The 17,564-nt window shown below is 42.3% G+C and overlaps 1 protein-coding gene across 1 annotated transcript in view; it reads right to left on the reverse strand.

Annotated features, from left to right (window-relative positions):
• The window catches only part of MALT1 (MALT1 paracaspase), a 64,805-nt gene that overhangs the window by 11,063 nt on the left and 36,178 nt on the right, over positions 1 to 17,564 (reverse strand). The window contains exons 8-11 of the mRNA XM_042780245.1: positions 14,997 to 15,023; positions 12,169 to 12,201; positions 7,776 to 7,979; positions 552 to 729 (exon numbers count right to left, since the gene is read on the reverse strand). Of these exons, the coding sequence (XP_042636179.1) occupies positions 552 to 729; positions 7,776 to 7,979; positions 12,169 to 12,201; positions 14,997 to 15,023 (442 nt within the window). The remainder of the gene's footprint in view (positions 1 to 551; positions 730 to 7,775; positions 7,980 to 12,168; positions 12,202 to 14,996; positions 15,024 to 17,564) is intronic.

Below are 17,564 nucleotides of genomic sequence, written 5' to 3' on the forward strand. Positions count from 1 at the left end.
TATTTGAACTCTGGCATTGAATTTTGATGGGTAAATGCTGAGCAAACAGAGTGCAGTAAACCTGAGAAGCCACGATAGAATAACCATTGGCTCTATTCCTTGGTAACATGAGGGCTGACAACTGGGATCCAAACCTTCAAACATCTGCTTCACTCAAGCTCTCTGTATCTGCAAGACCAGCAGGACTAGAGTGACCAGAGGCCCAGTGTTTGTTCTAGCAATCCCCCACAAAATAACTATGGTACTTACTGCAGACATCTAAAAGCACTGTGAAGAGTTAAATCCTTGTCTAGTATGAGTAAGTATCAATATCCTTTAGTTTTCTACTTTTATTCTACAGTAAATAAGGAAAAAGTTAAATAATTAAATATATAAAGAGAGAACATGTACTTCCCTCTGACAGTCTTCCTAATCAGTTTTAATTTATAACCTGAAAGTCACAAACTCCAGTGGGTCTTAGTATTTCACAGGTTTACCCTAGATTTAATTCTTAAAAGGTTGACATTCAACTAACTGGAACACACTTTGTTTAATAAAATTAGAAATTGTACCTTTTCCTACACATATCTAACAAGAACACATTGAGTCCAGTTTCTTTCTCTTGCATCAATTTCAGTATATTCTGCACACAGAGACAATTTTCAGATCTGTATGGATTCGGAGCATCAACAGGGACCATAAAGCTATTTCCAAAGTTTTCATAGCCGTGCCCTGCATAATATAATAATCCTGGAAAGAACAAAGGATATATATTAACCCTAATTGCACTCTGAATGTATGTTATGTGTAAGTGTATTTAGAATTAAAAATCGTAAAAACAAAACAAAACAACAACAAAAAAAAAAAACCAAAGGCATTTGGAAGCAATCAGCCCTAGGACACGATGGCCTTCGAGACCAGAAGGACCAGATGGTGCCCAGCTCCCAATGCCAACCACACAGGAAAGGATCCAATCTGGAGATCCTGGATAGAGTGGGAGGGATAACATGGAACAAAATCCAAAAACTCAATAATGACCAGCATTACTGGTCGGATGGAGTCTGGTGAGACCCCCAGTACTATGGTCCTGGAATACATTCTGGACCTGGAATGAAGTTCAGTCCCAGGGGCTGCCTCTCAGCCCAATAGCAAACAAGATGTACACGCAGACCACTCAACCCAGGGTGACGCACCCACATACTCTATGGAAATGCATCCCTTAGAGCAATTGACCACGGGGCACCAGAGGGGCAACATTCATACGGAGGAAATGCAGGACACACAGGAGTGCCTAACTATGAGGGGCATGTGGGAAGGGTTACTGGGCAGGGAAGGGAAGAGACTGGGTTAGGGTTGGGATGGTAAATGGAGAGTAAAACTAAATGTACATGTAATGTTAAATGTAAGACAACCTCTTAAAATAAAAAATTAAAAAAAAAATTAAAAAATCATGATCTTATTTTCCAGTTGACACAAGCATATTTAAGAAATACCCAGTTGTAAATGAAGTCAGTGTTAATTTGCATTTCAAAATTATTTTGGCAATAGTCAATTTAAGTACTGCATTTTACACCAACATCAGCATACTGTCTTCAAGTGTATTTTAATTAGAAGAGTAAAACAATTATAACTAATGAAATAATATGGAATGCAATTTTATCTCATGACGTACAGGCACACCTCATTTTACTGCATTTCACGTTAGTCCACTTCGCAGATACTGTGTTGTTTACAAATTAAAGGTTTGTGGTCACTCTGTGTTGAGTAAGTCTACCAGCTCCATTTTTCCAACAGCATGCAATCACTCTGTGTGTGTGTGTGTCCGTCCCGTTTTGGTCATTCTCACAATATTTCAAACTTTTTCATACCACTGCACACTTAATACACTATAGTGTACATATAACTTTCATATGCTCCGGGGAACCAAAGAGCTTGTGTGACTGGCTTTACTGTGTACTCGCTTTATCGTGGTGGCCTGGAACCGGATCCCCAGGATCTATCTCTGAGGTCTGTCTGCATAAGGAAGGCGGCAGCCAGCCCTGCTAGGCTGGCTCATCTGTCTCCTCCACGACCCAGGAGCTTCTGGACTCCTGGCCCAGGGAAGGAGCTCAGTAAGTATTTAATGAACAGATAAAGACAATTCAGATACGTAACAAATGCACTATCAAGTGTGACAAACTTCAGGCATTTCCGAACAACAGTAGTGAGGATATGAAAAATAAATGCAGATTTTTCCAAGCAGAGAAGGAAACTCTCGTGTGGACTGCTGTTTCTTTTTGCTGTAAGATGTAAACATCATTAATTTTCTACCTGGAGTCTCTGAATTAACATGCAAAATTTGGGTTTGTTTTAGGACTGAACAGACGAATCCTATTTCTTTACTGAGAAATCACACTGTAAAAAGTGCATCAAACAACTTTAAACGCTTTTCTGAGAAGCAGCTGCATTGGGCTATAAAAAAGAAAGCAAAAACATCAGGGTGGGCTTCTTATCAAAATACTCATGAATACATGTTCCCCAGCATGCACTCTCCAAGCCCACGAACACTGGTCTCTCCATGTCCTGGATATAGCGATTTCTTTTACAGCACTCCAAGTTTAATGGCAGACAGCAGTTAGAGAAAACAAAAGGGCATCTACTGCAGTGACATCCTTAGCTCCTAGCAGAGAACGTGGCTTTGAGCACTAAAGGATGCATGCCTTCTGTTTCTCCTGATGTTTATGAAAATAAGAAAAGTGCTTCTTTCATTCTAGCATTTCAGGTGAAATGACATATGGACACGGCCCATGTATTCAGTATGGGTTTACCCCGCATCTCAAGTGTGCACTGAGTATCAGGCAGGCACCGAGGGAAAAGAAACAGAAGACAGAGTTCCTGCCCTCTAGGAGCCAGACGGCGATTCAGGCGTGCTCCTTTCAAATCATGACAGTCAGCACGTAATTAAATGCCATACGTTGTGTCATCAGGGCAACCACGGACGAAACGAGTCTAGTGGAGAGAGGACGATCTACCTTGGCAGAGCGTTCAGATGTGGAAAGGCAGCTAGACAGCGAGGTATGCGACAGGCGGAGAGAGGAGGCACACACGCAGCCTGGGCCTGCGGAGGACAGCAGACAGCAAGAACACGAGCCCGGCAAGGAACTCCACTGTAGCTGTCAATGAGAACAGAGCGCACAGATAGGGCATGCTGTGAAAATCATGAGAGTGGGCGTGGATTCAATTCAAGAAACAGAAGATCAAGGAAGGGAAAAGACAACCCACAGAATGGGAGAAGTATCTGCAAATCCTATCTATCTGGTAAGAACACCTTGTATCCAGAAAACATTCCTAGGTTTCCAACAGAACATACGTTCATACAAAAGCACGTATGTGAATGTTCACAGCAGCGTTATTCATAGTATCCAAAATGTAGGAACCACCTGTATGTCCACCTGCCGACAAAAGGATAAACGAAATGTGGTCACGCCATACCATGGAGTGATAATGGGACATAAAGTACGATACACGCTACCACATGGGTGAACCTTGAAAACACGCTGAGTGAAAGAAGCCACACATGAAAGGCCACATACCGTATGACTATACTCATATAAAATGTTCAGAACAGGCAAACCCAGAGCCAGAAAGCAGACCGGCAGCTGCCAGCTCCCGCGGGGATCAGGGGGAGCAGGAGTGAGTCAGGAGTGCTGGTGGCACACCGAGGAAGACTGCTGTTGTCAGGTGCCTCGAGTCATCTCCCGACCCACAGCCATTCAGCACCATGCTATGTGGTGCTTTCTGTCCGTATCTGTTGACGGTTTTCAACTTAACCTTATTCTCAGAAAATGGAAAATGTCAGTGTCTGCTGTCTCACTGCTTCACAGAACTATTGTTTTAAAAACCCACCCCCCACCGTTTTTTTGCCCCAAGGGGAACCTCAGGCAGAACTTCAACACATAAAAACAGATGAAAGCTGGGTTCTTCTAACAGAGGCTTGCAGTGGAATGTTACCGAGTCCAAATCCCTTATGTGAAGATGTAGAAAAGTCTGAATTCCTTTGATAAACAGGAAACTACAGCAATAACAGCAATACCATTGGGCAGCTTAATGTGTCAGACAGGAGGCTAATTATTTTATCTCATTTATTCCTTTAACAACCCCTGTGAAAAGGACTCAGAGGCTGCATCTTCTGACCTGCTCTAACCTCACAAGAGGAAGACAGAATCACCACCAGCAGCCCAAGGCTTATTCCTATGAGGCCAGACACGCCACCACCCTCCAGCCTGACTCCGCCTTCCCTTCCACGGCACTCACTACTTCTCTGCTGGGTTTGCAATGGCCACACAGAACTCACTGACAATATTCACATTTATGGGGTTTATTAGGAAACTAACAGCCTATAATTCCGGTTCAGAAACACGCTCAGGACACGATTCTTCTATCAGGACAGTCTCCCCTCCGCTGTGCCCTCAGACACACCTCTCTGGACCTTGGCCTCTTGGCCTGGCTTTGGCCTCTGTGGGCCAGGTAAGCCTGCCGCTCTGTCTCGTGCCTCTAGGTTCCAGTGCTACTGTCTCTCCTCTGGGGCGTCTCTCAGCCAAGGAGGTCCAGTGCAGGGATCTCAGGTCCAAGGACACACCCCACTTCACCTCCAGCTCTTCTCTCTTATGGCAGTGAGATGCCCTTCTCTGCCTCTAGGAGGGCTTATTTTAAGCCTGACAGAGTGACAAAAGTAACCCAATCCCAACATCGGAGTTCTATACACCTTATTTGCATGGTCCCACCCAGTAATCTGGTGGGAGTTAGAAAGACTATGGCTACAAAAGCCATAGCAAGTAATTCATTGCACTCCAACTCCCATTAAGTTATTTCTATCCATTTTATAGATCCTTTTTGGCTTAGGAAAATTTCACATGGCAGAGAAATTAAGATCCATGCTGGCGCTAGCTTACTCTAAGGCCCACTGCTTAACCACTGTGGGGGCACTGGACGCTTGCTTCTGGAGCAAGGAAGGTTTCTGCCATATCCTGACCAGACTCCTTTGATATTCTTCTCCATGAAAGATCAGCCAAGCTGCAGCCAGCAATGAATACAAAAAGGCATTTGGTGAGCAGGGGAGAGGCAGCAGGACAAATAGCTATCCTCTCTCCTAGCTGTCCACGCACAGCAACAGGAAATCCTCGACCTTGTCTAGCTTCAAGGACATGACCCGTAAGTGAGTTATTTCTGTTCTGATTTTCTTGTTTTTTATGTTTAAAAGCAAAACACTTATTTGTTGTTCTGTTGTAACTTTTACTTGTTTTATAAAATCATGGGCAATAAAACATAAAAGGATGTAAACGGAATTCCTCTGATTCCCTGTTCACGCTGAAATTCCTATGACTTTGTGCCTTCCTCCTAAAATTACTCTGAGCTACATAGTCCAAACAATAATGAAACATGCTTCTTTATAGTCTGCCCCAAACCTCAAGCCTTCATCACACTTCCAGTTCATGCAGATGTGTCTGCTGTTTGGGTATTCACAATACTTCAAAATATAATGTGGCCACGCTGTTAAGACACAAATAAGCAGGATTTTAAGAGTTCCCAGCTTTCCTGAGCTGCCCCGCGGCAGCTGTACTATAAAATGATGTTTCATGCCAGGGGAGAGCTTGGCCTAAGCAGCATTCGTTTCTCGGCACAACTTTTCATACTCCGGGTTCTCTAACTCTGTAGGGGCAACTAAGGCTTTGTTCTAAACAGTGCACTTAAAGCCAGAGTGATACTGTCACTAAGAAATGCAATTAAATGATCATGCACAGAATTCTTCATATGAGTCTTGTGCTTTTAAAAACACTTCATTAAAACAGAAACCTAAATTGGTCACTACTTTTTCCTTCCACCTCATTACGTCCAGCGAAGTCTTAGAGAACTTTTCTTTATAAAATATTTAAGCTATCTTGTTAATATGTTGTTGTTGTCGTTATGTGCTGTGGAGTCGTAGCGACTCATAGTGACCCCTCCTTGGGTTTCCTAGGCAGTATCACTACGGAAGTAGATTGCCCCATCTTCCTTCCGAGGAGTGGCTGGTGGGTTTGAACCGCCAGCCTTCTGGTTAGCAGTCATGTGCCTTAGGCACTATGCTACCAGAGCTCCCAGGGTTAATATAGGCACCTTAAAAATTGAGATAAATTATATAATATAAAAACAATCAAATAATCCACGTGAGTCTACAATGAAAATATAGACTGTTTACCAAGGCAGCAAACCTGTAAGAACATTCTTTCCTATTTTCCTAAGAAAAGTGCATGGATTTACCCACAGTCACCGCTCCAGGACACTCATAAGCAAAACAATGTTATCACACCAGCACAAGTTGCAACCCTAGACCTGAGGCGATCACACATTGTGAATTTCATTTAGGTTACAACTGTAATCCTTATTATTTACACAAGTCACTCACTGAAATAAAAGATTTAAAACATTTTTCCCAGCCTGAGTATAACAGAGTGTTAAAACCAGAAAAATTTTTTTTCCCATTAAAAATTCCAATTTGAGAACCATTAGCAGTTCTGCCAAGCTATGCCAGTATCTCTGACTACAAATAAAAAGGCTAAAATTTAGGAATGATTAAAGTCAAATAATTTAAAAGACAGAAAAGCCAAACTGATACTTTGTTTACTCCTTGCCTGCCTAACAACAGGCCTGGAAGTGTCACTCTCCTGGTTGTCAAGTGTCACCGCACAACACCATGGATGCATAGGCACTGGGACAAAGGTCCCAAAGCTCCCCAGCGGGCCTTCTCACAGCTGAGGTAATGCCCACGGAAACCAGGAACCGACCAAGTAACTTACTCCTGACAGTACGCGCTTGTCTCTTCAAAGTCTTTACCACACGTGTTGTGCTCTTAACGTCTTTGAATGAAAAGAATGGGAAAAACCATCAATATTTATTGCTACAACTTTTATGGCGGTACATCTTTAACTATGCTGCACAGAACTTTACTTCACAAAATGTTTTCATATACCTCACTCACCACCTACATTTCTTTGTTAAATTTTAGTTTCCACGAAATATCAGAAAATACCATGTAAATTTCAGAAGAAAAAAGATAAACATGCAGAATGCACATGACACACATGATAGTCCCCTGCCCCCCATCTGCATGCACACGCCCACACTACAGTATTTTTCCATGTATGAATGAATGTACATTTTGCTACTTAGTCAAGCTTTACTGCGTACAGTCTACTGCCGCTCTTATAGTCAGTAAAAAACAACACTGTAAACACACACACACAACCCCAAAACGAACAGGTAAGAATACCAATAACAATGATACTGCTTTGACAAAGCAAGACCCACAGAGGTAAAAACCTTATGCTAATTATTCATACGGAATTATGAATGGTGACCAAATCTATGTTTTCTTCAACTCAATTCAATACAATGTGTTTATGCCTTTTCTTTAGCTGATTTTCAACTCTTACACAGTTAAACAAACCAAAAACCCATTGCTGTGGGATCTGTTCTGACTCAGGGACCCTACAGGACAGAGTAGAAGTGCCCCACAAGGTTTCCAAGGTTCCAATCCTGACAGAAGCAGATTGCCACATCTCTCCTCTGCAGAGCAGCTGGCGTGTTTGAACTGCTGACCTTTCGGTTATCAGCTGAGCACTTCAACTGCTGCACCACCAAGGCTCTTTAATTAACAGAACAGTGGATAATTATAACAATTTTTAAAAAGGAGACTTAGACTATGTAGTGGTGAGACAGTTAATAAAGCAGAGTCAGTTTTAGGGAGTACCTGAAGAAAGCAAAGCTCAGAAGTCTCTTACCATATACTCCTTTGTCTAGAAGGAGTAAGAACTCATCCACAGCATTGCGCATCTCAGATTCTGTGAGATCCAACAACGAGACGACTTTGAAATCTAGCTGTCGTAACAAGTTGGTCAACTCATACACGTCCACCAAAGGGGCTTTGAGCTTGGGGTGCTCCCAGTAGTTCATATTTCCTATCAGGAGAGCAACCTTGTCCTTCGCTGTGGGAGGGGGAAAAGGGTATAAAGTTAAAACAAAAACCTATGGAAGAAGTATCATAAAGTATGTGTTAAAGATGGTATTTCCTGATTAATTTCATTTTAGAACTAGTACGAGCTCTGGTAGCATAGTGGCTAAGACACTTGCCTGCTAACCAGACGGCTGGCGGTTCAAACCCACCAGCCACTCCTCGGAAGGAAGGTTGGGCAATCCTACTTCCGTAGTGATACTGCCTCGGAAACCCAAGGAGGGGTCGCTATGAGTCGGGGCCGACTCGACGGCACATAACAACAACAACTTAATATAGCAGACCAATATACTGAGGAACCCAAACAACTGAAATTAAAACTTACTGATGCTGTTTGAAAACCAGGCAAAGGATATGCAGCAAAATGGTGGCTAATATTAAAGTAATGTTTTTACTGAATTACAACAAAAGTAAAGATCAGAATATTCACCTAGACTTTTAGAGCAAACTTAAACAAAGGATGTTTGAAACTGGATCCCCATCACATTAGGTTCTATTTTGCTGAAAACTGAAAAGGCTGAACACAAAGAAATACCAAAACCAGGGAGAATTCACATCAGAGCAGGGAAGGGGAAAGGCCAAAGAGGACTGAAATGCTGCAACTTAACAAGTACTGTAGTTCCGAGGAGTGGCTGGTGGGTCTGAACTGCCAGCCTGCTGGTTAGCAGTCAAATGCCTTAGGCACTACACCACCGGAGCTCCTGCGGCCCAGTAGCACTTAAAAAAGAACGAACCCCAGGTGTGGGTGAGATGCAGCCCACCTCAGGGCTATGTGAAGACTCTATGGGTTCTGAGCAGTTCACTTTCTGACCTCAGTGCACTGAAACCGCTCAGGGAAAATGTGTTGACACAAACAGAATTTATTTAAAAAGGGCAAAAAGAGCCACACCTCCATACCAATGGCCTTGAAAAGTACGAGCTAGCTTAATCAGATGTGTATCCTGGCCAAAAAGAGACATGGAAAGCTGGACATAGCTTAATGCTTAAGAGGTCTTCAAAACTGTACCTTGCCATCCTGGGATCAAAGGCCAGACTTGAGCCTTTCTCATGACTGTTATGATCATGTTTTTCTTGCAGATGGGCAGTAGGCCGTGCAGAGCAACATGGTATAGACTGGTGATGAACACAGCAGGGAGCAGTGGAGGTGTCACAGGAGTACCTGGTAGTACCAGCCATGTGGCTGGAGAGCCACCCTGGACGGCACTGTAGGCCACCTCTTCCTGCACAGGCCAGGACGTGGACGTGACTGACTGTGGCAGTGCTGTGAAGTGGTTCATGTAGGAATCACTGAATGCTACTGGTCCGAGACAGGCACAGGCCACCTCACTGTTGGCTCAATGGCTGCAGCATGCTACCTAATGTGAAATGTTCTGCCTTACCAAGATGATGAAATTTTACCAAACATCTTTGAATTTTTCAAGTTGTCTGTCCACAGGATACTTATGTTTAATGGTAAAAAACCATCAGCACCAACTCAAAGCTTGTGACTCAAAATGGTACAGAACCCTCAGTCTGTGAAAAGCCTCAATACTTTTGACACGCTAGTTATTCTATGGTTAGTTATTATGAACTGACTATTCTTATGATTATACACATCTTAGATAAAAATGAAACGACACGCCACCAGAGCTCCTTAGACAAATGAGAATCTCTTCCTTTAGCTAAAATAAAAAAGTCAACTATCAAGACATTTAATATACTGGGAGCCTTGGCTCAACTGCTAATCCAGCTGGCGGTTTGAAACCACCCAGAGGCTCTGTGGCAGAGACCTGGTGACCTGCCCCTGAAAAGAGCACAGCCTAGAGAGCCCTAAGGGGCAGTTCTGTTCTGTCACACGGGGTCACACTGACTCGGAATCGACTCAGCGGCATGTGACAATAACAAAGTGTGGTTCTTGTTCACCTTGCTCGCTCTGAGAAATTCAGGAAGTCTTCAATCAGGTTCAGTCATCATGAAGGCACAATGGTTAGGTCCTCGGCTGTAACTGAAAGGATGCTGCTCAAAAATCCACCGAGAAGCTACGTGGGAGAGAGACCTGTCGATCTGCTCCCGTCGAGATTACAGCCTAGAACCCCTATGGGCAGTTCGACCGTCACACTGCGTTCTCTGCGAGCCGGAATCGACTCGAGGCTCCCAACAACAACATTCAGTGTATAAGGAAATTCAAACATAAAGCTTTGCTCAACTGCCTTTGACTATTCTCAATGAACAAAGCAGAATGTTCGGGATGAATTTCAACAGGAGGCAGTATGTGTCCACTCTTAAAGCAGTCCTCCAAAATAAACATGACAATCTCACAAATGTAACATCACTTGTATTTTATTTCTCTTTTGTAAAGTTTCTTCTCTAATAAACTAGATAATGTATGCACACCATAGTACCCACTCTTTAAGGTCAGCAGCGGGCTAATCTATAGAAAGCAAAAACAGTGCATTTTTCATGAGTCCGTCAACTCCATCAGAGACCAGACCAGACTTGATACAGTGACAGACTCAGTTCAATCTATTTCTAAGTGAGGGGCATAAGAACTCAGTGCTTCTAGTTCACAACATTACAGCTCAAATGAACAACGAACATCCTCTTGCTCTAAAATGTTCAAACATGCTAGTTATTCCATGGTTAGTTACTATAAAACGAACATTTTAGAGCAAGAGATCCCCAAACCCACACTAACCTACTGGCATTGAGTCGATTCTGACTCAGACACCCTGTGGGACACAGTAAACTGCTCTGGAGAGTTTCCAAGGCTGTACGTAATCTTTATGGAAGCCACCGCCCACCCCTCTCCTGTGGAACGGCTGGTGGGTTTGAACTGTTGTTCTGGTTAGCAGCCAACCACCTTAACCACTGCACCAGCAGAGCTCTTTCAGGTAGTAAAGTCACAGTGTTCTCCCTGCCTCCATGGAGCACGATGATAATTTAATTCTAATATACATCCTAGATTAAATTTTATCAGCAGAAAACAATTAGAAGTATGCAATGGAAAAAAAGAATCACCATGTGTCTTTGGGAAAACCAAGAACAACAACCCTAAAATAACCTAGCCGTCAAACAAAGCATCATGCATGAGATGTTTCAGCTTATCTCAATTCTTTTTCCTTTGTTTTGTTATCTGTTTGGAAAAGAAAACTTGGTATAGTTGCAGATTGCATGGGCTTAACAATTTGAAAACTATATGACTTAAAATGTATGGATCAGTAATCACCCATAACTCCTTAAAAAGTTTCCCCTAATGATACTTCTTAATAGCCAGTTCCTAAGAAACCTTAGAAAATCTTCTTGAATTTAATGATGGTGACAGAAAGTAAACCTGACCTTGCCCAATCTACTTGTAACCCAGTTCCTAGATGACAGGCAAACGGGGGGGGTTGCAGAATAGAGAAGCAGACAGCAGTGGGTGAAATGAGATGACAAAGACCCATTCCAGGAAATGAGTTGAAGAAAGAGAAAGGAAGAGGCAGACACAGAGAAAGAAACAGTAAAATCTGAATCTGGGGTAAGAGTGAGGAAGCAAAGAGGACTTCAAAACTTGGCAACTTTGTAAACAATTTATGATGGTTTTCAGGTGATAAAATAAATGGAAGACAGTTTCTGTAGAAAAACACTTATGTAAAAGCCACCCACAACTTCTTGAAGACAAACCATTTATTGGAAAAAACAATGCCATCTGATTAAGCAGTACGCTAGCGAAACCATTTCAGGAAGATAATTTAACTGTATGATCCTAGCCATCCTCTCTAAGTTTAAGGCAGTGTATTAGTTACACTGGAATATCACTAATTCCACGTCTAATTATTCTAATAGTGTTATTCACTTCTCTAAAATAAATCAATATTCATAAGCACCTGGGTACTTGTTTCTAAGCACTATGGAAGTATTCGTTGGAGTTCTTGGGTGGTAACAATGGTTAATGCACACGGCTGCTGACCGAAAGGATGGAAATTCAAACCCACCCACAGGTACCTGGGGAGGAAGGCCTGGAGACCGATCTCTGAAAAACCAGCCACTGAAACCCTGGGGGCACAGTCCCACTCTGACCCCCAGGGGTCACCCTGAGCTGGAATCAAGCTGACTACAACTGGGGAAGAACAGTCCCTCAGAGACTCCCAGAGCTCTCATGAGAAGATGGAGCTATGGACCATGCACTTGAAGGTTCTACTCACCCAAAGGCTGGTCAGTGGTTTCCTCTTTATTGTCTATAAAATGACAAAGTATAAAAAAGATGTTATTATCCACGATATAAATAACTTCAAGGTTAACTGTATATGGAAAATAATAAACGATAACTTTGAAATGCAGAAGATGGTTTCTAATAGCACATTTGCCAACAATTTTGAGATTTTCAGGACATATATATCCATGGATGGGAGAGCTGGGATCAAGGCAGGGGAATTCCTCTGGTAACCGACCGACACAGCTGGGGGTAGCAGTCCTTCCCATGCCAGGTGAAATTACAATCTGGAAATGGGGATGTCAGTGGAGGCAATCAGCATTAGCAGCAGCAGAGTAGTCAGCATTTACCGAATGCTTGCCCGGCACCACTGTGCGTGCTTTACATATAAACGATTGAACTCATCCTCACTCTACGCTATGAGGTATGTGCTACTACTGCCCGCATTTTACAAAGAGAGAGGTGAAGTCTCGAGCCTAAAGGTAGTAAGCTGCAAATCTTGATTCCAACTTAAAACTGAAGATCCAAACCCACTGCTGTCAAGTCAGTCCCTATTCATAGCTACTCTATTTCTGAACCCATAAGCTTAATCCCCTACTACACATGAAATGAAATACCAGGAGCACCACCCGGGCAGAGGTGCGGAGAAACATCTATGTCTACTGTGGTCCATACGAGACACTGCTTGCATGTTTAGTAACAGAACCGCTACTGAAACCTATTCAAAGTTTTCCTTACACGTCATTCGTGATTAAAACTCAAACTGGGCAGTATCTTTGGGGAGTAAGCAGATAATCAAAGAGAGAGCCATGAAAATTTTAGCAGCTTAATGGTGGTTGTAGGGAACCCTGGGGGTGTAGTGCCTAAGGCATTTGATTGCTAACCAGAAGGCTGGCAGTTCAAACCCACCAGCCACTCCTCAGAAGGAAGACTGGGCAATCTACTTCCATACAGATACTGCCTCAGAAACCCAAGGTGGGGCCACTGTGAGTTGGAACTGACTCGACAGCATCCAGTTTAGTTTGAGAAGGCACCCTGGTGGCTTCTCACCAAAAGGTCAGCAGTTTGAACCCACCAGTGGTTCTATGAACCCACCAGTGGTTCTATGAACCCACCAGTGGTTCTATAGGAGAAAAGACCTGGCAGCCCGCTCCAGGAAGAATCACAGTCCAGGAAACCCTAGGAGGCAGTTCCACTCTGTGCAACAGGGTTGCTGTGTGTTGAATCTGACTCTACAACACACAACAATAATAATGGTAATTGTTTGCAAAAGATTTTCTGAAATAGTGCTTCACAATATTCACTGAAGACAAGAACAGACACGTCTCAGGCAAGGAGATTCTAACGAGATGAAGAGGGTAACTAGACATGTTTCTGGGGTTCAGGGCAAGCCTCACTGAGGCTTCTTCGCCTGAGCTCTAGGCTGCCAGGAGAAGGTACACTGGTGATAGTGGCTTTCTGGTTTGTCTGCTTTATAGTATAGAGCAATCATCATTCACAGTAATTCATTTTATTAACAAAAATACAAGTATGAACCAAGTAAACTAACTATGCTGCTAAAATAATAAGAAATGACATGAAGCCACAATAGGGATCTCAACATGGAGGACATGACACAGTTACCTTCTTTTTTTTTAAACTTTTCATTGTGATTTACAGAGCAAATTTGTTTTCCACTCAATAGTTCATATACATTTTGTTTCGTGACATTGACTGCAATCCCCGTATGTAACAGGTCACTCTCCCACTTTCTCCCTGTGGTTACCTTTTCCCTGTGTCCTTCTTTCCTACGCATTCCCGACCTCTGAGCTATCTCCCTGTGCAAATGCTGCCCTTCTCATCTCTCATGGTTGATTTTCTAAGAAGTGTACCTGCTCGGTAGGACTGTTCACCTTACAGGCCTATTATTTGGCTGAAAGTTAAGCCATAGGGAGTTCAATTCCAGGCCTGAAGGGTTACTAGGGAGCACAGTGTTGGTGGTTTATCAGTCTCTATCAGATCAGTAAGCCTGGTGTTCTTCTGTGGTTTTGAGTTCTGTTCCACATTTTTCTCCCACTCTATCCAGGGTCTCCAATTCGGATCCCTTTCTGAGTACATGATTACCTTCCTCATCAGCTGCGCAAGGTTCTGTTTTCAGATGCTGTCTCAGGTTCTACATTGTCCTTCAGAACACCCCTAAAAAAATGATGTATCCTCTTTAGGCAGATAAGCATCCTTGCAGTTGATATGCCTTTTACCTTAATTAAAGAGCTTCCCTTTAACTTGTTCAGAATTTCTGATTTAAAATGGGCTGAGAGCATTCTGGACACTCACTCCAACTCTAACAGGGCAGCCTCTTAGTGCTCAATGATCTGTCTGTGTGGCGCCAACTGTCCCCACTAACACACTTCACTTCAGATAAACACATTCTGCCCAACGAGTTCAGGAGTGTGCTATGACTGAGGGACTGCAACAAGGCTTCAGAGGTCGGAATGCTACCCCTGACGCTCCATCAGGGACTGCTGCCCTGTCTCTCCAATGTGAGATCTCCCCCACTGACACTGACTGTTTTCTGATATAAGGAGTCACACACGATGATAAAAAATACGTTAGGATGTTCTATTCTGCCTCAATATCCCTTTCTACCCTTACAGTTTTATAATTGACAATATTTTTAATCTTTACAACTTGTGTGAAATTATAATCTGTTAATTTCACCATTAAATTATGATGCCAGTAAAAAAGCTACTACTATTCTTGTAGCAAAATAGTATCTATAATATTTTTATTGTATTCAATAACTTAAACATCTCAAACTAATTTTATGTTTGTATTACTCACCAGGATGCCCAAGATTAGTTAATTCATCTAAAAGGAAATAAGAGAAAATAGATTAATTATAAACACTCTACTGCCAATTAGCACAAATAAGACTAATCAAATAATTAGGTTTTGCTATTAAATCATGTTATAAGACATTATAAGTTTAGAATTTTTCAAATGCCGTAAGTGAGAAGCCATGCAAACTCTGAACAGGAAAGGCTGTGTTGAGGTATCATTTAAGACTTCTAAGCTATTATTGGGAGCTCTGGTAGCATAGTGGCTAAGACACTTGCCTGCTAACCAGATGGCTGGCGGTTCAAACCCACCAGCCACTCCTCGGAAGGAAGGTTGGGCAATCCTACTTCCGTAGTGATACTGCCTCGGAAACCCAAGGAGGGGTCGCTATGAGTCGGGGCCGACTCGACGGCACATAACAACAACAACAAGAAGCTATTATTATTTTCTTTAAATGACAAAAGGCTGAATAAACATCATGTGTTCAAAGTTTCATCGACTCTGGCCAGTTACAGGATAAAATACAGTTAATGAGGTTTGTCTGTAGCTTCAACTATAAACTTCTCCAAAGTAGTAGTTGTGCTGTGTGCCATCAAGTCCATTTCAATTCATCATGACCCCACAGGACAGAGGAGAACTTCCCCAGAGGGTTTCCAAGGCTGTAATCTTTTCAGAAGCAAACTGCCATGTCTTTCTTCACTGGTGGGCTGAAGCCACCAACCTTTCAGTTAGCAGCCAAACACTTAATCACTGTATCACCATGGCTCCTTGAAACTAGTTAACTATCTCAAATGATCTTTATTTTAAATAAACTCTTAATTTTAGAACAGTTTGAGATTTGAAGAATTATTGTGAAGACAGTACAGAGAATTCTCATATACCTCACACTTAGTTTCCCCTATTATTAACATCTCATGTTAGTATGGTACCTTCGTCACAATTAATGAACCAATATGGATATATGATTAGTAAATAAAGTTCATGCTTTTACTTTGAATGCCTCAGTTTTCCCCTACTGTTGTTTTTTGTCCCAGGTTCCCATCCAGGGTCCCATACCACATTTAGCTGCCACGTTGCCTTAGGCTCTTCTTGGTTGTAAGTTTCTCAGGCTTTTCTTGCTTTTTATGATCTTGACAGTTCTAAACAGTACTGGTCAGGGATTTGGTAGAATGTCTCTCATAAGGAATTTGTGATTTTTTTCTGTTATAGTTCCAAATCAAAACACAAACCCACATCCTGGCGTTGAGTGAATTCCAAGATTACAGTCTTTACGGAAGCAGACTGCCACATCTTTCTCCTGCCTGTCATGGTTAGACTGGGTAAATGTGTTTTTAGGAGCTCCAGTGGTTCCAGAATTGGTAACCTGTATGCCCCAGGCACAGGTAGATTAATCTACAGACTTGTAGCTTCAAAAAACAATGGAGTTTATCAATTTCCTATTAAAATAGAACATTTAATATTTGAAAAACACATTAAACAATATAAACTCCTCTCCCAAAACTTTTTAGACACTACATTTGCATTTGAGAAGCATCTTATCGTGGCCAACTCACTGCCGTTGCGTTGGACCGACTCATAGCGACCCCTCCTTGGGTTTCTGAGGCAGTGTCACTACGGAAGTAGATTGCCCAACCTTCCTTCTGAGGAGTGGCTGATGAGTTTGAACCACCAGACTTCTGGTTAGTAGTCAAATGCCTTAGGCACTACGCCACCAATATCTGTGCCAGGATAGCCATTTTCATTTTCTGTCTTTACAAATTTTTATGAAGGTAAGAGTTAATGTTTAAAGCAAATTGGAAATACACTATTTCTGAGATGTTATACGGGAACTTCATTATTAAGTGAAGTATGAAATCAAGTGAAGAATGGTGTCAACCAGTGTACAGGGTTTATGTACAATATCTTTTGCCTTTAGTTTTGCAGACTCCACTCATTTCCAGAGGTCACTTCACACATTTGCAGTACTTTTAGATTCTTCTGCCACAGTCTGCATTCTAGCCTGGGATGGCCCCTTCTGGGACCTCCTAAATGGTTTGTTCAGAATGTGCATACAGGTGCTCACCATTAGTGACCACACAGAACACTTCCAGCACTCTAAAAAAGTGCCCCTAGGCTTCACCCAGTCAACAACTTCCCCCTTGACCAAGTATCTTTACATAAAAAGAAAGAGGGAACATGACTACATTCCTCAGGCAGAAAGAGAAACCACCAGTGAAGTGTGTTGCAGGACAATCACCACAGAACGTTATGATGGTATGTCGTACATCATCAACTACAAACTGTCTCCTAATTTGTTGACTTTTGTTTAGAAAGTTGGACCTAATTTTTCTATGAAGACTAGAAACTTCACAGTCTGCTTTTCATCTTTAACTGTTTTGAATGCGTTTATTTGAAAATGACTGCAGAAGTAACACAGAGAACCCTGTAGGTACAGAAGCACCCCAGGTTCACTATTGACTCTGCCTCCCACTGAAGCCAAACAGCGGTGAGGGTTTATATTTATTCTTAGAAGTCTTCAATGTTAGAGTTTTAAAAATCATGCAATTAGGCAAAAAGCAGTAAGTGAAGAAG

This window comes from Orycteropus afer, unplaced genomic scaffold, assembly GCF_000298275.1.
Source record: "Orycteropus afer afer isolate SDZICR_OR568_19922 unplaced genomic scaffold, OryAfe1.0 scaffold00029, whole genome shotgun sequence".
NCBI lineage: Eukaryota > Metazoa > Chordata > Mammalia > Tubulidentata > Orycteropodidae > Orycteropus > Orycteropus afer.